This window comes from Oryza glaberrima, chromosome 2 (genome assembly GCF_000147395.1).
Source record: "Oryza glaberrima chromosome 2, OglaRS2, whole genome shotgun sequence".
NCBI classification, from domain to species: Eukaryota; Viridiplantae; Streptophyta; class Magnoliopsida; order Poales; family Poaceae; genus Oryza; species Oryza glaberrima.
In genome coordinates, this window is record NC_068327.1 from 27,789,047 (window position 1) to 27,810,803 (window position 21,757).

Here is a 21,757-nt window from a genome sequence, read left to right on the forward strand (position 1 = left end):
GCACCTGCAAGGAGCTGAACGTCTTGCAGTATATGGCCTTGTTGCCGATGCATCGAATCAAACAGCACATGAATTGCCCCTGTTTCTCAGTTGATCATGTACTTGTTTCTCTGTTGATCATGATTGAGAAACCTAACCAGGCAACTTTAGAATTTCTACTATTGATCTCACAAAGCTTTGGCTGAAAAATCAACTACTCCCTCCGTCCCATAATATAAGGGATTTTGAGTTTTTGCTTGCAACGTTTGACTACTCGTCTTATTTAAACTTTTCGTTTTTTATATTTGCAAGAAAAAATTGAATAAAACGAGTGATCAAACGTTACAAGCAAAAACTCAATCCCCTGTATTGGAGGATGGAGGGAGTATTTATCTGATATTATAATTAAAAACTCAATCCCCTGTATTGGGGGATGGAGGGAGTATTTATCTGATATTATAATTAAGCACATGGAATCGTAATTCATTACTTATCTGAAAATTCTTCGACATTATAATCTGAAATATCTTGCACTTTTTTGCGATGCTATACATTTTTGTAAGTAATGAAATACTCGATCGAACTAAGGCAAACTGTCTGGAATTTTTGTCCTTTTATTTTGGAGACGAAGGCCAACGTCTAAACACTTCCCATTATTGGCCAACTCTCATGTTTTCGGATGATGGGCCAACTCGTTAGTCGGCCCATCTCATCTCAACTCAATCCAAGGCCCACACGACGGCGTTACTCGACGGCCCAGATTTACCCATCGCAACCGAATCAACGACCAAACCCTAACACACGACTCGCCCACCAGTATATAACCTCCTCGCAAGCGCAAACTCGAAACCCTACCTTCCCAAACCCCAGCCACCGCCGCCGCCGCTGCCACCACCGTTGCCGTTGCCGCCTCCACCACCCGCCCTCGACCACAGCCATGCCGCCGAAGCTCGACCCGACCCAGGTGGTGGATGTGTTCGTCCGCGTGACCGGCGGTGAGGTCGGCGCGGCGTCGTCGCTCGCCCCCAAGATCGGGCCGCTCGGTCTCTCCCCGAAGAAGATCGGAGAGGACATCGCCAAGGAGACCGCCAAGGACTGGAAGGGCCTCCGCGTCACCGTGAAGCTCACCGTCCAGAACCGGCAGGCCAAGGTCTCCGTCGTCCCCTCCGCCGCGGCGCTCGTCATCAAGGCGCTCAAGGAGCCCGAGAGGGACCGCAAGAAGGTGAAGAACATCAAGCACAGCGGCAACATCAGCCTCGACGACGTCATCGAGATCGCGAGGGTCATGAGGCCCAGGTCCATGGCCAAGGAGATGGCCGGCACCGTCAAGGAGATCCTCGGCACCTGCGTCAGCGTCGGCTGCACCGTGGACGGCAAGGACCCCAAGGACCTGCAGCAGGAGATCTCCGACGGCGAGGTCGAGATCCCCTCAGCTTAAGCAGGTAGAAACAAATCATCTTTTCTTCTCTGGTTAATCGTGTATCGCATTGCTATTTTGGATTTACACACAAGTAAAGTTGCTAGTAATTGATATGAAACCTTGCAGTATGTGTAGGTCACTACCATGTGTCCATGTTTACTTGTGTAATTTAGGATTTCAGTTGTGTTCTGTAAGTTTTCTGATTGATGAATAAAGGTAATGTAGGCAGTGGCTGTTTGCCTTCTGAAATTCAAGGATTGAGATTGCTAAGCTAACTTAATTTGTTATGTATTGCGCACATGTTGTTTCTTGATTGCTGCACTTTATTATCCTGTGCTGATTGTGACACACATAATTCATGTGCAGGTTTGGCATTGGGGTGGTTGTTATGTGAGGCTGCTGAAGTAGTTTTTCTACCTAGATGGTTCCTGGTGCAGTGCAGAGAATGGAAGCTTGTTCTGTTCTTGTTCTGCTCTTGCTCAAGAAGTAAACTTTTGTCATGCTTAAAGTGGTACCATGTGAGACTTTTTTTGCCATGCTATATTGTTTACCTTGCGAAATCAATGTTGTTAATGCAGCTAGATTTATAATATTGAGTTTTCTTTGCGATGTTCTGAGTTTTTCGTTATATTGTTGCTACTGCGTGCATGACAACAATGTTCTGAGTTTTCGCTCTCTAGTCTTGGTAGCCAAAAGCACTTCTTGAACTCCAGCCTAAATTAAAGTGCCTTGTTATGTTATGTTGCTGCATCCAACACTGATAGATCAACCCTAATCATGTGCTCGCTATCTGTCACTCCTTGGTAACCAGATACGAACTAAACTGGAATACTTTCAGATTTTGCATGCGATGCTTGAAATTCTGTTCCTTGGTAACCTGATATTGAACTTGAAAACTCAGATTTTTCGTGAGATGCTGGAAATTTGTTCCTTGGTAAAACTTTCAGATTATGTCTCCCAAACCTACTATAGTATTTGGCCAAAATAAAATGTTTAGACGGTATTGAGTTGCAAAATGTTACCAAAATAAAATGTTTAGACGGTATTGAGATGCAAAATGTTCAGAGATGGCATCTGCCTAGAACTTGCTATGTTTTACTCACCGGGAAACAAGTATCTCGGATATGCGCCCCTTGTCTACACAGTAAACTTCCAAGAGAATATCCAATATGTGGTCTATTCATCAATCAATCTGGCACATTTGTGCCAAATCAATAGCCATAGAGCTTTGGCTTACCCTGAGAAAACTTCGGCTTCACCAGGCTCCTGCACAAACAACCAGCTCCTGCAACAATGTCGGGTCAGCTAGATGTTAAACCCGAATTTAATTGATTTGCTAAATGTCATTCTATAGAAAACTTCGAGCAAAATCTTACGAATTTTTTACACTTCAATCCGTTCCACAATATTGCGCTACATGACCTCCTCTGAGATATTTAACTACTTATCACTTTTAGACGTGACAATTAACCATTTGTCCCCTGAATTCTCATAGATAGTGATGTGATAATTAACCATTTGTCCCCTGATAAATGGCTAAACGTCAAATCTAAAAGTGACAAATAGTTAACTATTAGCATGTGTTCTTACACTTAAATCCGTTCCACAAATTTGTGTACATGACCTTCTCTAGCCACTTTGAACGGTTAAGCATTTTGATTTGGGGTATGGGTGGAGGGTGACAAATAGTTAACTATTAGCGTGTGTTCTTACACTTCAATCTGTTCCACAAATTTGTGTACATGATCTTCTCTAGCTGCTTTGAACAGTTGGCATTTTGATGGGTATGGGTGGAGGGATAGGAAGAGAGAAGGGGGAAGATTTGGAGTATGGGGGAAAAAATTCTCTGCGGCAGTGTGGCACGACACCACTCTTGTGACACCGAGCAAACTAGTGACGCGTGTCCAATATTCCTAGTGCAGCCGAGTCCAGCTTTGGAAGACAATATCGGCTTGTTGTGCGTGCAAAGAGATAGCGGGGGACTAGGTGAGACGGGGGTGGGAAAGATGGGGGAGACTAGGTGGGGTTCACATCCCCTGCCTTTGGGCATAACGGCAAACTTTGCCGTTCCTCCATCCCAAACGTCCATTTCATATTTACGGCTGGATTTTGCTGGCCCAACATACATCACCTCAAAAATTGCTTTCTTCTCAAACGAAAGACATCGTCATGGTTGTGGCCCACTATAGTTTCATTTTGTTGCATGACCATCACGAATAGCTAATAGTAGCAATCTAGCACCTACAACTTCAAGATTTTGCAACTTCAAGATTTATTATCCACAATACAGATCATTAGGGATTCTTTTTCCCAGTGGACATGGAACAAATGAACAGCATGAGTATGATATCAAAAGGAAACAGCAAGCGTTTAATCAAACGATGTATTGCATTGGAGAAGAAAAGCAGTTTCTTAATTGGAAAGGCATTACGTTACGTTACGTTGGAGAAAAGCAATTTCTTAATTGGGAAGTCTAGCAAAATCCGATCGTAAATATGGAATGGTCGCTTGTGATTTGAGGAACGGCAAAGTTTGCCGTTGTGCCCAAAGGCAGGGGATGCGAACCCGACTAGGTGAGATGGGGGAACAAAAGAGATATTGTGGAGGAGGCAAAGGCTAATTGCCTAATTGGGTGACAGCGGTGTTAGACTAGTCTGTAGGCCTTACAAGCATTAGCCGACAAGGTGAGACGACGACACAAGAGTTGGGGGGAGGTGGGAGGCAAACGACCTAGAAGTGCGTCTGGCACTCCGGCTTGGCTATCGATAACAAAGAGAACATGGGTGGGAGGGTTATCGAGTGTAGTACTTTATTCTGAGTTTAATCATCAAGAGTTAGGCAATTTGGTTTGAGTGTATACCGGAAACTTGGTAAGAAGCTACAACCACGTAACCCCTCCATCTCTCAATACTTGTATTTCTATGAGAAATGATTGATGTGACTAAGTACTTTAGAATGAATTATTTTGGGACAAACTTTAAACTCTAGAAGATAACTATTTTGTAGGACGGTCGGAGGGAGTACGTATGTTATCACACTCCTACAAGGTAAAACCAGTGTTGGAAGTATAGTGTATTATGATACCTATCAGCGTGGTGTGGCATGCGAAACTGATCGACAAAAATGGTCGAGTTAAATAAAAAAAACTTTTTTGGAAGACTTTGTTCAAATTTCACCTGTTTTCATCAGTTACTGATCTTACTGACAAAAGTGGGTTTGGAGGCAGCACATTTGAACACCCTTGGGAGAATTTCCATAGGGTTTGAGCTGGGGGAACGAGGGGACCCATTCTGTAGAAGCCAAGCGATAGGTAATTTGTAATTTGTCGATAGGGGAATAGCTCTTTTCACTTCCTTTTACATTCAGCTAAAAATACTACTCCCTCAATGAATTTAAACAGTGTAGGATATGTCCCATCCTAGTACGAGGTTCGCTTTTTTGAGACTGAGGGAGTAAGTCTGAGAATGCATTCTAGAATGTGCTTAAAGAACATAAATATAGACAACAACACGTAACACACCAGTCACACACCGGCACCTACGCCCTGTTTATATTATAAAGGCATAATTATACTATTTTTAAAAAGATACCTAGATGTACTATATGTTCTAGTGTAAAATTTGATAGGTATCTAAAATTTAGATACATCACCATACTTTACTTGACCTGTTTCCGCCGTGCTCGCTGGTCACCAACTCACCGTGACTGCTTCAGCTTGTGGGAAGCGCAGCGCGCAGCCGCTCGGTGTAGCTCCCAGCCGGCCAGCCCTCAAACACAAGTATACAGAAGAAAATCCTTGCTGAAACAAGGATCGGTGATCACTGGAAGCACATGTACACAAGTATACACACAGCTGAAAAACCCATGCTGATCACACAAAGCACAAGTGTCAAGTAAGTTACACGGATCAATGTCTCAGCAACTGATGAACTGAATAGAGCACACGACGCACAAGAGATGCATCTCAGCAAGCATCACCAATGTAACAGACAGGTCAATCAATCTAACGACTCAGCAAACAGGCAGACAGTCACACCGCTCGCTACGGAGTTGATCCTACATTGTTCCAGTAGTTAAATTCAGGGGACATTCAGTCGTCGTCCTCGCCAAAGTCAGAGCCGGCGAAGTCGGAATCATCGCTGATATCCTGCACTTCGTCCTCAGTGTCATCATCGCTCAGCTCCTGCACCTCCTGGTAACTCTTCTTGTTCCCCCGTGTTTGCCGTTTCGGCCTCGCTGCGACTGGCTCGGCAGAGCTACCTGATGGGGAGGATGACTCGGTTTCTTCAGTGCTCGTGGAAGCTGTTGAGGCCCTCTGCAAGACAGAACCGCTCTTCTTGTGGAAGGGAGAGGCCCTCATCTTGCGCACCTTCTTCTCAGGAGATGGAGCGCTGGTGCTGCTGTCCTCTGTAGGCTTGAACATTTCTTCCATCACTTTCTGCCTCATGGACTTCCCCTGAGCTGGCGCCCTCTTCCTGGTTGCAGCCTTCGGCTTCTCAGCGGCGAGCTTCTTTCCTCTACCTTTCTTGACCGGCACTTCTTCCATGGCGAAATCATCCTCGTCGTTCTCATCGATGGGCACTGTTTCGTCTTCCTCGTCATCAGATATCACAGCTAGGGATGATATGGCCTTCTTTGCTGCTCCTCTTTTGCTTGGTTCCTTCCTCCCTTTCTTCCCTTTTGCCTGTTCTTCTGTAGTCTCAGTTTCCATAGCTGCAAGTGTTGCACCATCAGCTTAAAGTTTTGAAAGTAACAGAGAAAGAGTTGATTTTTTTTTCCACAAACACGAGATGCATTACCAGTATCTTCGGAATGGTCATCAAGATTGTAAGCAGCCAATCGGTCTTTTAGAGCAAGAACTTCGTCGTCCTCGTCATCACTCAACTGGGTGCTTGCCTATGAAATTGTCAAATTGAATTGTAAGAGCGATAAACAAATTATCACACACAAAAAAGGTAGAGGTTTGCCGGAGGGGCCAACCTTCTTAGCTGGCTGCTTCTTCTGTGCGGCAGGTTTCGGGATTGCTGCTACATAATCTTCATCCTCGCTATCAGCCAAACTTGCCTGTATGGGTTCAATTCCTATATCGTTAAAGATCATCATATAATACGTGATGCATCTTAATAATCATCACCATTCTCACCTTTCCAGCTGGTTTCTTACGTGGTGCCGCAGGTTTTGGAACCGCCGGAGCAGCGGCATTCCCTGCAATGGATGAGCAGACAATTTAGTACTAGAAGAATCCATCTGGGCCATGCGAATAGAAGGAAAAATAGATAACAGTACCGTCAGAGCTTTCTGCCGCCTGAGTATTAGTCGCTGTCTTTCTAGGTCGTCTCTTGGGCGCTGCTTTAGGTGCAGCGCCACCTCCAGCATTCCTCGTAGCTCTTCTCTCCTCAGCATCCATGCTGTCCTTCTCATCAAGCGCCTGAAAAAAAAAAATCAATGGGTGAAAGGTGAAACATAAAACAATAAACGGTACGTCCCACACCCAAGAGTATCACAGCTTACATCCAGTTCCTTCTCGAATGCATCAAGGTCTCTCATCCAAAGTGATTTTGGCCTTGTTCTCTTCAGTTCAGCTACTTCATTCTCCATTCTGCCCTTCTCTGCAATGAGCTGTTGTACCCTCTCCAGAGTCAATGTACCAATTGCCATTGAGAGGAGATATTCATAATCACTTGAACCAACATTTGCAGCTTCAGGGCTCTCCTCATTCTCTTCATCCTCTTCAATAGCTCCAACAGCGGATGGCCCAGCCCTCTGTTTTTTCCTTGGGAAAGGATCAAATCCCTTCTGCTTAAGCTCCACAAACAGCTCTGCCCTCTTCCTGTTATTCACTATGATATCTCCTTCGACAACAGCAAGAATAAATCTAACTTTGTTAGAAAGCTTCTTTAACTCCAGTTCAATATTTTCCAATAATGCTCGCTGCACAACAAAAGTTAGTTAGTGTGGTATTATGTTGCTAAAACAAGATGGAAAATGAACAGACTATAAAGACATGTACCTTTCTTTTCTCGTAGAACTCGAGCCTCAGTCCAAAGAACTCTTTAAGTACTGGAAAGACATAATTTCAGTGAGAAACTGAAAAATGGAGCACAACAACATAATTAGTATAGTTATACTTACTGTCCTCTGGAGTATCGTACTTCCGAATTTTTCCATTAGAGTCAAATAAGTGCATATTTGTTGTACCAATCGTAGTTGTCAACTTGAACTTCTTCTCCAGCCCTTCTTGCAGAGCTATAGCCATGTTTTCTTTACTCAGGGTAATCAGAAATTCCACATTCTTATCATCACTATAAGTATCGAATGCCTGTAAATTGAAGAACACAACTTAAGAGGAGATCGCTGGTAATCGGAGCAAAAAAAAATTTGTGCAAAAAAACTACCTCGATAAAAGGTTCTATGTCCTTCTCCTTCTTTTCCTTCTCCTTGACCTTACCCTTGCCCTTGCCCTTATCCTTGTCTTTGTCCTTGCTCTTGTCGGTTCCACCAATAGATATTAAAAACTCTTTGTAATCCTGAGACCAGCGACGGATTGGTAGCTCAGTAATTCTCAGCGTAGTGTCATCAACAACCTCAATAATACCAGTGACAGTATAGCTGACACCACCCGCTTTTGTGCCTGTCTTCTGAATAGAGCCCTGTTGTTCATGAAAACAGAAGTTGCCCAAATGCAATCATTAGTTTAAAATGGGGATATACGCTGCTAGTGTAACAGTACTCTCAGTCAACGCATATTACTGACCTTGAACCCCCTATACCATGGGTCCATTGGTTCAACAGGCTCATCATTTAGCAACCGTCTTAGATTAGCAACAATATCTCTTGGATTATAGTTTGGGATAAAGGTGCTCCATCCAGTGCCAATGCCTTCACTTCCATTTACCAAAACCATGGGCAGGATTGGCACATACCTGAAGGAAAGTAGGCATGTGTTATGTACTTATATCAAACTATCTGTAAATAGTATTCTGGAGAAAGAAGGCTCCAACAGCTGATATTACCAGGTGGGTTCAATTGACTGTCCATCTTCATCCAAGTAGTTAAGAAGAATATCGTCATCCTTAGGGAAAATTGAACGAGTGATAGGCGACAACAGGGTGAAGATGTACCTAGCACTAGCAGCATCTTTGCCTCCCTGAAATGAATACAAACAAGCACAGTCATGAGAAGATTAGTTTACAAGCTAACAAAATAGCGACCCCACAAAACAGCACCGTAAAGTAAAATCCCTTTACACCGTTGTCACACCTGATCTCTGGTGCCAAATTGACCATTGGGCTGCAAGAGGTTTATGTTATTGCTGCCAACAAAATCTTGAGCCATTCCAGTAATGGTACTAGCTAAACTCTGCTCACCATGGTGGTACGCAGAGTGTTCTGATACATAACCGGAAAACTGTGCCACCTGTGGTGAATAGAATTAACAGTGTCAGTTTAAGTATATTTTATCATCTCAAATAAAAAAGTTTCAAAAAACTTCCAATGGCACAACCTTAATTTCCTTAACTAAGTTCCTCTTGAACGAGCAAAACAAAATCTTCCTCTGGCCTGGTTTAAGGCCATCGACCATTGAAGGTATTGAGCGCAGCAGATCCGCCATCGAGAATTGTATCAGTTCCTTGTTGATGAAGTCACTGTACTTGATGTACTTACCTTCGGTATCAAGATGGGTTCCAGACTGAAATTTTGATTATATATTAGTTGCTACAGAATAGTAATTAGGTTTTGTAATATGGAAAAGGATGCAAGAGCAAACCTGAAAGTTAGTAAGCCACTCTTTCCTATCAGTAATTCTTTTCTTGCTGAATGCCAATTCAATATCGTTGTCATCTTGGTCATTCTTCCAGACAAAATCCTTCTTGTGCTTGGCAATATCCTGGAAATACTGCCGACCCTCAGAGGAAGTGCTTGTTCCAAGTCCCTGCAGGCACCAGTGATATCCTTAGCTGATGACATCTAACACAAGAAAAATATACAATCATGTGCAGAAAGCCGAACAAACAACATGTGATTCATCAAAGGGAGAACAGACCTTGTAGTACTTTATAGACCAACCACTTGCATTTCCTCCAAGGCTCTCTTTCCATTGTTCGTACTCAGGCATTGAGTAAAATGGCAGGACAATCTTTTTGTCCCTTTTGTTGGTGGCCTGTGCAAATATGTTCAAGAATTATTATTCCGTCCAACCAAGCATGCTTTAAATATATGTAACCCACAGAAGGATATGACTCCTTCAAATGACAATTTTAAGTACGATACTTTGACAAGCTGTAAACACAGAAAATAAGCATGAAATATACAAACCCCTAGGAGCTGCCTACCTTGATAATAGGAGTAATAAACTCAACCAAGAAAGAAGGAATTTTAATAAGAGAAGGCCAGAAGGAGTGAATGAAGTTGATCAACAGGCCTTTGATGTGGGAACCATCATGGTCCTGAAATTTTCTATTAGATGAGCAAAAAAGCGAGTTGAGTTAGACTAGTTGAAATAGATTTTAGCATGAGAAAAACCTGATCTGTCATTATCATGAGATGGCCATATCTCAAGCCTTTTGTGCTATCATACTGCTTCCCGTGTTGCAACCCAAGGATTTGCTTTATATTCTGGATCTCTGCATTCTCCATGATCTGCTTATGACTTGCTTCTCTCACATTTAATAATTTTCCCCTGAGAGGAAACACACCATAGTAATCTCTTCCTACCACAGAAATACCAGCCATCTGCAGAAGGAAAAAAAAGGAAACTCTTCACTGATACTGAAATTATAAACTACCTTTGTTGGCATTATGCGGGATTTTACTACTCACAGCTAGAGCCTTAGCCGAATCTCCTTCAGTCAGGATTAATGTGCAGTTATTAGAATCCTTCCCACCAGCACCGTTTGCATCCTCAAGCTTGGGGATGCCGGTAAGTCTTGATCGCTTGCTTCCATCAGTCTTCTGTAGCTCCTTGCTTAGTTTGAACTCAGCCCAAGAAAGGAGATTGAGGACAATAGCTGAGCTACCAACTGCAATTGTAACAAGTGAACATCGCCATTAATGGTGGAACTACATTTGAAAAACCATGTTAAGAACAGTAAATTGATCGCATACCCTTCTTAAGGAAATCATCAGAAAGTTCACACTTTGATCCAAAGCTTGCCTGACGAGTAGTCAAGGTCTCTTTGGTTTGTGAATCAAAAGCTGGGTTGTCAATGAGTGCATTAACAAAGACCCATAAATGGCTCTTGACATTATGTGCTTTCATGTGAGCATTCTTGTTCCTCTTATTAACAATGTTCATCACATGGGTGGCAATTTGGTTAGTGACATAGTCCACATGAGTGCCGCCTTTTATGGTCGCAATTCTATTTACAAAGCTAACCTGTATCACAAAAAAAAAGTGTAAGGTGCAAGTGTGAAAACATATCCTGCAAGGGACTCTAGGAGCATAACGCACCTGCTGAAACTGCCCTTCGCTAAGACTCACACACACCTCCCACCGATCATTTACTTTCTGTGAAATACTGAAATGGAAGACATGCGAAAGAGGAAAAAAAATAAACAATATAAGAGCATGGACATCCAAAAATAATTTTGCGTTGCAAGAAACTACTGTCAAACCTTGGGAGTTCATTGACATCGTCTCTGTCCTTGGAAGCAGACTTGATATACAGTTTCACATAATCAGAGAAGCTATGTACAGGCACTTTTTGATGATCCAACTCAACCTTCACAGTTTTGCCAAGAGTGCCTGCCATATCAACCACTCTCTTCCTCATGAGGGCTACAACATCATTTTCAAGATGGGTCATGTTGAATTTGGCAAGGTCAGGCTTGAACGTGACTCTGGTCCAGTTCTCTCCTTGTTTGCACTTGGTAATCTGGGGTTCAGACTTCTTTCCCATGTTTTCAGAGAAAACCTGCACCAACAATCCAATGGTACGATTTAAATTATCTATGAATATTGCATTTATAGTGTGCTGTGATGTTATTATTACATGATCTAGAAATGGTGTTTATCATGTTCATCATAAACCTAAACAATGGTAGAAAAAATAACCCAAAAACTCTGATTCAACTCTAGATGTTCAGATAACTGCTGGAGTAAAAAAAAACTCTGAACAACATGGTGATATACAGAAGAAACTAGGAATGCCCCTAAAAACTATAAATTATTTTTGTTCAACCAAACATTACATGGATGCTGAACTACAAATCTGCTAACATTCTAGTCTCAAATTCCAATACGAAAAGCAATTAACTGGGTCACCGTTCCAGTATCTCATTCATCTCACAGATCCGGTAAGAGAAGTTCATTTCTAAGCTAATCCATCCCCCAGATGTCAGTACTAACTAAAATACGCAAGGGGAAAAAAACTCTGGAGGAACAAATGAATTTAACCTGCTTGTACTTCTTCTGCCGACGTCCATCGGCGGTCTCAATCACGAACTCCGTCGAGAAGATGTTGGTGAGCTTGGCGCCATAACCATTCCTTCCGCCGGTGGTCTTCTTCACGTTGTCGTCGTAATTGCTGCTGGTGAGGAGGTGGCCGAATATCATCTCCGGCACGTAAACGCCCTCCTCCTGGTGGATCTCGACGGGGATGCCGTCGCCGTTGTTGTAGACGGAGATGCGGCCCTCGTCGGCGTCGATCTCGACGCGGAGGGAGTCCATGGAGGGGTCGCGCTGCTTGTTGTCGGCGGCGTTGACGAGTATCTCGTCGAAGATCTTGTAGAGGCCGGGGACGTAGGTGACGCTGCGGCTCACCATGGCGCCGTCCTCGTACACCCAGAGCTGCGCGGTGTGCTTCTCCACCGAGCCGATGTAGGTGTCCGGCCGCAGGAGGATGTGCTCCAGCTGCGTCTTCTTCTGGTACATCTCCTCGATGGTCTTGCCGCCGCCCCCACCCGCGGCGGCGTTGTGGCCGGAGCTCGACTGGAGCGGGAGCCTCGCGGCGGCGGCCGCCATGGCGACACACAGAGGTTGTGTGCGCCGCTAGGGTTTGGGTGGTGGAAATGGCGGATTGGGGAATTGGGGATCTGGATGGATTTGGAATGGGGATACGGGGGGGTTTAAGTTGAAGCGCCGAGGCCGACGAGTTCGAAATTTGAATTTTGGGTGGGGGTCACGTGGCGGACTGGGGGAACCAAGGGTGGAGATTGCGGGGCGCGTTGATCTGGCGGTGGAAATTGAACTCGTGCGTCGAGAGAGGTTTCTGGATTCCGAGGGGCAGGGGCAGCCGGGCAGGGCAGGGCAGTGTGGACCGTGGTCAGCTACTTTGCCCCTTTTTTTTCACTCCGCTTGGATAAGGGAAATTTAGTTTGTGGGCCCTCCCTGTAAGAAAACCAAATCGAATCGTTCAAAGAATCAAGAACATACTCCCTTATTACAATAAATCTGAACATACCTCTATCCAGATTTATTGTACTAGAATATACCACATATAGTCCTATATTCGTTTTTTTCGAACGGAGGGAGTATATACTGGTATAAACATTCCAGTAAATATTGTAAATCGATGCCTGTGTGAAAAAACTTAGGGGGTGTTGAGATCCACCAGTAATTTTTTTTGCCCCGTCACATCGAACGTTTGAACACATGTACGGAGTATTAAATATAGACGAAAAAACTAATTTCACAGTTTACATGTAAATTGCGAGACGAATCTTTTAAGCCTAATTGCGCCATGATCTGACAATATGGTGCTACGGTAAACATTTGCTAATGATAGATTAATTAGGCTTAATAAATTCATCTCGCAGTTTAAATGCGGATTATGTAATTTGTTTTGTTATTAGTCTATGTTTAATACTTCAAATGTGTGTTCGTATATCCGATGTGACGCCAAAAAATTTCACCCCTAAATCTAAACACAGCCTTAGTGTGTGTTTAGTTCACGCCAAAATTGAAAATTTGATTGAAATTGAAACGATGTGATGAAAAAGTTGGAAGTTTATATGTGTAGGAAAGTTTTGATGTGATGAAAAAGTTGGAAGTTTGAAGAAAAAGTTTGGAACTAAACAAGGCCTTAGAATAAAACAACTATACATAAAATAAGTAGTCACAGCTACTATCCATGTCTAGAACTAAGGGTTTATTCACTTTGATGTTAAAATTAACCCTTCTAAATTTTGACAACACCAAAATTTGACAAAGTTTGATAAAAACAACTTTTTAAGTAGGGTAGAGGTATGTGGGTGTTTGTTTGGTTTGCTATCATGCCAAATATTCTTGTATGGTGTTATGTGGAAAAGTTTCTAGAAAATCACCAAAAAAAATGGTAGAGTAAAGTATGGTGGAGTACTAGAGTATTTGGAATGTGTTTAAATTGTTACCTTTTGCCAAAATTTGGCAATACCAAAGTTTGGTGTGGTTGAAAATGATAGCAAAAACTAAACAACTTCTAGATTATCACAGCTGAAAAGCACATAATCAAAGGAATGCAATTTTGCATTTTCCTTTATTTCTATCATAGTATTAGGTTGTGATTGAATGGTTGTTTGGTTGGCTGATTTACAACAACCAAGGTTCAATTTGTAACGGATTATTAACCAAATTAGTGTACTGGATTATCTATATGTTTTATAGATATGAACTAGATATTTTGATCAATAAACTTAACAAATATCAAAGAATGAGGTATCAAAGCAATACTGTAGCATGCAGCTTCTATGAGAACGTATTTTTAAGAAAATGTGGAAGAAATAACCAGCGACAATAAACATATGAGGCACTAACAAGTGGTGTAGCTAGCTGGTAGTACATGTGGGCGCGGGACTACCCTAGATTTTAGCCTAGAGACCTTAATCCCTACTATCAAAATAATTTTCTTAGGCCACAAAGTCTGCTAAAGCACACTTTGATATTTATACTCTTAAATTGATTTGCTCTTATTTAATCTTTAAAATTCATGGATCATTTGCAAAACGAACTATACATACTGATATATCATGCTTCTAAAACTAGTTAGTCAGCCTGACAACTGTAGAGTGTTATATATTTATTATTGCATTTTTGTCAAGTTTTGTCTTTTTTATCATGGTGTATCTTGCGATGGTTTATTTGAATTAGGTGGTCTTTAACAAATTTTGTAAATGCATACTATTAGATAGTATGGTGATATTGAAATTGTAGTATAAGCAGGCACAACCATGGACAAATTTTGTAATATTCATAGTATAACTTGTTTTTCATCATTAGATTTGCTATCTACCAGGTACTTGGCCACTCCTAATCTTTTTCATCATCCGTCACAGGAAATATAACCAGCTAAAAAGGGCTAGATGGTTGTTTGGTTGGTTGCGTTGAGAGTAGCATCGCTAGGCTAGTTCTCGAACGAAGGCATATGAAGCCTAATTATAGCATTTGATTTTAGTTGGGCATCCAATAAAATCTTGCACTTTTCATGCTTGAACTCAAGTGATGCTCCAAGGAAAAAGAAGGTGAGCTGCAACTGGCCAGCTGGCCAAAGGTCAGCCTACCCATCCAATTACAACAACCTTAATCACTGAGCGTTGTTATCCTTTTAGTAAATCATAAGAGCAGGTACAATAGTATGCTATAAGCCAGCTATAAACATATTTTAATGAGATAAAGAAAGAGAGAGAAGAGCAGCGGGCTACAGATCTAGTGCTGTCAAAAAAGCTCGAGGCTCACGAGCAGCTCGAGCTTGGCTAGTCTTAGGCTCGATTCAAGGTCGGCTCGAGCTCCAAACGAGCTGAACCCAAGCCTGAACAAAAGCTCGCAAGCTTTACCGAGCCGAGCTCGAACTTATACTGAGCTAACCGAGCTTGACTGTGTATAGTTTATATTGCATGTTCACCTTATTGATATAATAAACTAATAGATAAATATATATATTAGTATCTATTTACACAATAAATTAGCATGGGTTAGCACAATATATTTATTTTAGTCATTTTCTACTCTTTTATTAGTGTGATTAACTTAAAAAATAATAATACTTATCAAGAGATTATCATTAAAATATATATTATACTCCCTCCATCTACTTTTGATAGTCATTTTTCTAAATCTGAAAAATTTATTTTTGATAGGCATATTTCAATCCAACAACCTATCATCTTAATGACTTTTTCGGATTTAACGTATGACTCTCCATTCTTCCACACATGATTGGTTACATGGGTATTGAGAAATGTAAATATTAATGAATTGCTTGTTTACGAGGAATGACTAGTAGCATGTTTAAATGGATGATAAGTAGAATTACTTATCCTTGATCTATGTACCAAGATAAAATATGACTATCAAAAGTAGATGGAGGGAGTACTACTTATGGCCGAGCTCGAGCTCGAAGCGAGCTTTGCCTAAAAGCTCGAAGGTGCAATAGGCTCGGCTCGAGCTCGAGCTTAGACAGACAAGCTCGCTTGAGCTCGGCTCGTTGACAGCCCTATACAGATCTGTAGCCAGCTGCAGCACGGACTCCAAGACGTAATGTGTGTATGACAGATGTGACCAGGTATTAATAGTATAGTAGACAACTATTGTATAAATTGGCTATTACATTAACTATAAATGATTTGGAGCTAGTAATGGGCTATACTATTAAACTTGCTCTAACATGCACAAATAGCACATAAGCAAATTCTTAGCATCGTGACATACTTCACAATGATTGGTAAATCTGAAGCACAAGCTGGTTTCATATTGTAAGACTTTCTAGCATTACCCATATTTATATAGATGTTAATGAATCTAGACACATATATATGCATAGATTCATTAGCATCTATATAAATGTGGACAATGCTAGAAAGTATTACATTGTGAAACGAAGGAAGTACTAACTAGTATCGAGACACGAAAATGTTCCAAGTAGAGTTGGCTATTAAACGTATGAGCATTGCTTATAACTTATAAGCTCTTCGACGATGTAACTCAACTGGATCTCAGAGTAAATAAGTCTCGATGAGTTCAAAGCCAGGCTAGAATAACTTACAGAAAAGCAAATTTGAACAAAACATGCAACATGCTTCAATATCCGCACATGGTAAAACCAGCCCCTGTTGGCGCCTCGTGGAGACCTTGGAGACCAGGACAACCTCGCAGGCCAAAGACTTCCACATTCCCCAGTCATCTCGTCAAGGCCCCTAATTTGGACGTCAGTGAACGGCCGCATCACAACTCACACGCACGGTGTTGCACGCTTCACTAGTTACCCTACACGAGACGGACCCAACCATTGTCCGGCCATGCACGCACGGCCTTTCTTGTTCGTCGTCCAAGCTTGCCTCCGTCGATCATCGATAGAGCAACGTGTCGACGCCTGCAGCAGCGTCGGCGGCGGTCGACACCCTGCCTCTGCCGCTAAACCCGAACGTTAGCTGCCTGAATGCTCCCCTCCCCTTCGGCAACCGCACAGAGGCCAACGGAACCGGACTCATGGACCTTGCCGGGACGCCGTTCGCCTTCTCCGGGAGGAACACGCTGATGGCCGTCGGCTGCAGCAAGCATAACCACCTGCGCCACCGCGTGCCAGGGCAGCTCAGACGCCATCGCCAGCCACTCCTGCAGCTCACGACCTGAGCTTAGACTAGGCAATCGGTAACAACAGCAGCGAGGAAGCAACAAGAGGCAGCAGCAAGCTTGCTCCACCGGATAAATGCAAGGCGAATGCTTCGACTCGCTCGGGGAGAGGGCTGTCTCTGCAATTGCCGTCAGGGCTTTGAGGGAATCCTTACCTGGATGTCGGGTGCCAAGGTAAGCGCCTTCTTTTCAGACATTTGCATTGCACCTTCAGATATATAGATACTCCTACTTGTTTCCGGAGCTGGAAGAGGAAGATCATGCATGGAAAGAACCTGCAAACTCAATAGTATTATATATAAGATGTCAACGAGATGTACTTTCGTAGTAGAAATCTGGGAAGGCTAAACATGAAAAGGAATCTATTTCAGGGGAATCACATGTAAATCAATTTTAAGGTGTGCAGTAAATCCTAGATTTTGTTTAGCTTGTGCTATATCTTTTCTACTACCTACTACCTAGGCGAATAAGCAATGGAAAATCCAGGATTCAGATTAATGCTGTTCTATGCTACCAGTTATGCTATGATAATTCAACTGATTGCCCTTCACTGTCTTTACAGTGGCAACTTGTCCCAGCTGGACTAAAGGACCTCATGTAGTTACTAAATATCTCCAGTTTTTTCAGCATAACTCTTCTGAAGTTTTGATCTTTCATGAAACTAATGTTAAATTATCCATGTTATTACTACACATCAATTAGTACCAACTTCCGCCACAAAACAAGGATTACCCTTGCACCTTCACACAGTACTGCAACAACACTCCAGGAGGATTTCAGTGCTCTTGCCCATCGAGCATGATTGATAATGGTTACAGGTCAGGGACGGGATGCACTCCCTTGGTTTTAGTTCCACCTCCACCTAGTCCTGGTACTTCCTGTATATCCTGTTTGCAACTTTGTTCAACTACATTTGTCAAAGTCAAGTCATTTACAGATAATAGGGTATATCATACTTACTAAGAACTTATTAACCTAGTCCTGGTGTTTACTGTACATCATACACAGTAAGCACTTATGATGCACTTCTACAAATAATAGTGTCGAGTCTAAGTGATATTGCATTTCTGTTTACAGTAAGCACTTCTACAAAAAATAGTGTCGAGTCTTGTGATATTGTATTCCTGTTTACGCTTACACATTTGTTATGTTATTTAAACAAAGAAAAAAAAACTCCACAACACTTCAGAGATAGAAATTATTTTCAATGCATGACATCAAGGCTATCAGTATTAACAACGAGGATCAATTATATATCTATTAGGCTTGTCAAAGTTGCATAAAAAAAGGAATTGTAGTATCTAGAAATAAAATTGTCAGTGAAATTCAGCTAGTTCTAACGAAAAGATCGATGACATGCCTATCAACATTCAACAGACACATCCTGTCCTTATCCTTATTCCAAGTTACTGGCATTATTTTGATTACACTTGCGTCTAGATTATCGCCAGTTCTGACTGTCTGCACATATATATTCTCAAAAAGATATCTCAATTAAAAACAGTTAGGCTTAGATATAGTACTCTCCACATGATTATTTAAATAGCTTTGATTAGGCATGACCTACAGCATCAGGAAGCTAAAATATGTTGATTGGTTCCTCTTGATGCAGGTTCCCCCTTGCAACGACAACCCCAAGGTTTGACATATCCTCCAAATCTAGTAATTGTGCATACAATTTAGCATTTGATGGCAGCCTTCAGGTCGAAGTTTTCTTTTGGCAACTATTTTTCTAGGACCTAAAGCATGCCACAGGGCATAAGTGGAGATGGCATGACTAAGGGGAATGGCTGCCAAACGGGTCGAAAGAACTTCCCCATCACTATGGTAACTCATCAGCTTCTGGAGTGCTACCTTTATTTTTAACCTAAAAAAACTACAGATTCTGAACAAACAATTGAAAAAAACATAATATCTACATAAGCTATTGAATGCAAATCGTTTTGTGATGTTCATAGCAGAGTAACTGATGCATAACATTTAGCTCATGGCATATGTTGAATATTACAGTCCAACAGGTCGCCATGCCAAATCTAAACCACTGAATCGTGCTAAATGAACATGAATCTGAAATTGAAGAAAAATAAAATAAGTCAAAAAAATCAACATATGCACTTGATAGTCAAAATGCAGAGGAGTTTTACCTGTAGCAAACTCATGCACCTCGATCTGCCGCAAAGCAATCACAAGTTGCAGCATAGCCTGCAATTATTCATTGTTGTCAAATCTCATTAGCATCACTATAGTCTGTGTGGCACATTCCAATGAGAAAAAAAAAACTTGTTATCTGTTCCAACCTGTGCAGGTGCTATTATCGCACTGCCAGTTACAATAACCACGACAGCATCATGTATCTACTGGAGTTTTAAGAAAAGAGAGAGAAATAGAAAAAGAGCTGAATTGTTCAAGAAGAATGGTGGCTTGCTGCTGCAGCAAAGATTTGCTGCATTCACTTCCCAAGGCATGATGGACTTGTCAGCAAGGCTATTTGGTGCAGAAGAACTCAAGGTTGCTACCAACAACTACAGTGAAAATCGAATTCTTGGCCGAGGTGGCTGAGGTATACAAAGGCATTCTCCGCAATAAGAATTCCACAGTGTTCACAGTGTTCAATGAGAGCCAGGTGGAACAATTCGTCAATGAAATTTCTATCCTGTCACAAATTGACCACCCGAATGTGGTCAAGCTCTTAGGTTGCTGCCTAGAGACACAAGTGCCACCGTTTGGTATACGAATTTGTTCCTAATGGGACTTTATTACAGCATATTCACAGCCGGAATGCTCATTGCTCTTGCCCATTTGCAATTTGTGCCTTCTATACCAATTGTTCACAGAGAAAAACATACTATTAGATGGGAATTATGTGGCCAAGGTATCTGACTTTGGTGCATCAAGATCAGTCCCATTTGATCAGACTCATATGACAATTGTTCAAGGAACAATTGGATACCTTACAGCCAGCTCACAGAGAAGAGTGATGTTTATAGCTTTGGAGTTGTTCTTGCAGAGTTACTGACTACAGAGAAGCCAGTATCATTTGCCAGGCCAGAGGATTTGCGCAAGCTAGCCATGTACTATTTGGTAATGTTGGTCAACAAAGGTTGCATACTTCAAGCAGTAAAACCAATCATTTTGGCAGAAGCCAGAGAAGAGCAACTATATGATGTTGCACACCTCTCAATTATGTGCTTGAGTCTGAAGGGAGAACAATCAACAATGAAGGAGGTGGCATCAGTTCTTAATGGGCTGAGAAGGTCACTGGCCAAGGACAAAGCTATCAAAGGAAAAGAAGTGTACCCACAAAATAAGAATGAAGAAGAGGAATACCTGCTTCCTGGATCAGGGGTAGGATCATCCTCCACTCTCCACTCTTCAGAAGGAAGTAGGCAATGTAGCATGGAAGTTGAAATGATAGCTTCTTGCCATCTTACAAGATAATGTACTTAATGTAATCTTCTAAGCAAATGTATATATGTTGATTGAAAACTCATACATATGTAAGTGAACATATAGAAGGTCTCATAAATGCAGTAAAAATGATTTGCAGATCAGTAGTTTTGGGTAAAAGAGAAGAAGAAAATCCAACTAATCCAAAAAGTCAAAACCATAAAAAATATTGTGGACTCAGCATATGCAGCATTTTCCTTTCAAGGAAATGAGAGGAAGATCACCACTTCTCTTTGTGCCTGTGATTACACCCCCCCCCCCCCCCAAAAAAAAAAAAATCCTTATGTGCTATCCTATACATCTTAAGTTAAGGTGTATTGATTCTCAACTTAAAAATGCATATCTAGGATAATGATATTTCAATCAGTGATAATCATCATAAAAACAAGTAATCAACACACAAGTGAAGGTTTTACTTATTGTTGGTTTATTGCTCCAGAAGAGACATAAACATCGTGAGATATTGGAGTGAACAACAAATGGAAAAAAGATTAGCTGAAACGGGGCCAGTCATTTACCATGGGATGTCCATGGACAGCATTATAGTTTTATCCATGTCAATATCATTATGGCCTAAATTTGACTTCTAATCCGCAAAAATTTGCTCCTGATAGTTCTCCTTGCTAAGAAATTGGCTATCATTGCCATCCAGGACCAATTGCTGTCTCCTCAGCTTTCTCAACTCCTTTTCACACATCAAGTTCAATTGCAACTTCTACATCCTCGGCTGTCTTCCCCTTTAGCCTCGAGCATTTCAAAACCAACTGAATGTCAGCATTAACATGCCTAATTCCAGCTTCCTTAACCACTGCACTATCGATAATATCCAATATTGATTCTACTGGGCAAGTGAAGTAAAACGTGAGCACATATTTCCCCCTTCTGGCCTGTGATAAGTTATAGGCTTTTCCCTTGTATTTGTAAGCAGCTCAACAAGGACCACACGAAAGCTGTACGATTCACTCTTATCCGTTTAACAGGCTTGTTTCAAAGCGCTCAGGATCTAAGTGTCCTAATGTCCCTTGGCCCTTGCACTAGGGTTGTCAGTTGTTGGCCAACTTGACACCCCGTTGGAGGACTGGTACATTTGTAGCTAGATGAAGACAAGAGAGTGCTGATGCAGTTTCAGTTGCTATCCATAAACGATGCTCCCATGAAATCAGTGTCAACTTGTTATTGTGACGGGTACGGGATACCATAGAAGGTGCTGGTACTTCTAGTTTTTTGGATGGAGCTTTCAGCTTTGGTTCAGTTTTTTGACCAAGCAACCCTTCTTCTTATCCTACAGCATGTGACGTCAATTTATCATCTATTTCATGGAGCAAACTTGCATAGTTGCATAGAGTACCATAGAAACTGACCGACGGC

The 21,757-nt window shown here is 41.8% G+C and overlaps 2 protein-coding genes and 1 pseudogene across 2 annotated transcripts; 2 read left to right on the plus strand and 1 right to left on the minus strand.

The window, feature by feature from the left end:
- The first annotated feature begins 812 nt into the window (after positions 1 to 812).
- On the plus strand, positions 813 to 2,008 carry LOC127764656 (60S ribosomal protein L12-1). The gene is made up of 2 exons (XM_052289560.1): positions 813 to 1,421; positions 1,766 to 2,008. Exon 1 carries the CDS (start codon positions 917 to 919, stop codon positions 1,415 to 1,417), a length of 501 nt encoding a protein of 166 aa, XP_052145520.1. The 5' UTR covers positions 813 to 916; the 3' UTR covers positions 1,418 to 1,421; positions 1,766 to 2,008.
- Positions 2,009 to 5,243: 3,235 nt separating this feature from the next.
- On the minus strand, positions 5,244 to 12,448 carry LOC127762459 (DNA topoisomerase 2). The gene is made up of 22 exons (XM_052286984.1): positions 11,795 to 12,448; positions 11,014 to 11,312; positions 10,850 to 10,916; positions 10,504 to 10,774; positions 10,219 to 10,418; positions 9,922 to 10,131; positions 9,732 to 9,845; positions 9,443 to 9,559; positions 9,167 to 9,331; positions 8,903 to 9,088; positions 8,660 to 8,815; positions 8,413 to 8,546; positions 8,154 to 8,322; positions 7,795 to 8,049; positions 7,532 to 7,718; positions 7,410 to 7,459; positions 6,911 to 7,330; positions 6,686 to 6,827; positions 6,543 to 6,604; positions 6,380 to 6,463; positions 6,199 to 6,295; positions 5,244 to 6,112 (listed from the first exon to the last, which is right to left on the minus strand). The coding sequence occupies exons 1-22, from the start codon at positions 12,359 to 12,361 to the stop codon at positions 5,490 to 5,492; spliced, it is 4,575 nt and encodes a 1,524-aa protein (XP_052142944.1). The 5' UTR covers positions 12,362 to 12,448; the 3' UTR covers positions 5,244 to 5,489.
- Positions 12,449 to 16,798: 4,350 nt separating this feature from the next.
- LOC127762637 (wall-associated receptor kinase-like 1) lies at positions 16,799 to 20,380 on the plus strand (annotated as a pseudogene).
- The last annotated feature ends 1,377 nt before the right edge of the window (positions 20,381 to 21,757 follow it).

Bases quoted from the DNA above. Each gene is read 5' to 3' on its own strand.
- LOC127764656 (XM_052289560.1), top strand. From the start codon at position 917: ATGCCGCCGAAGCTCGACCCGACCCAGGTGGTGGATGTGTTCGTCCGC.
- LOC127762459 (XM_052286984.1), bottom strand. From the start codon at position 12,361: ATGGCGGCCGCCGCCGCGAGGCTCCCGCTCCAGTCGAGCTCCGGCCAC. The intron at 10,775-10,849 runs GTGCGTTATGCT...TTTGTGATACAG, and splicing joins GCGAAGGGCAGTTTCAGCAG to GTTAGCTTTGTAAATAGAAT. The intron at 6,113-6,198 runs GTAATGCATCTC...CAACACTTGCAG, and splicing joins TGACCATTCCGAAGATACTG to CTATGGAAACTGAGACTACA.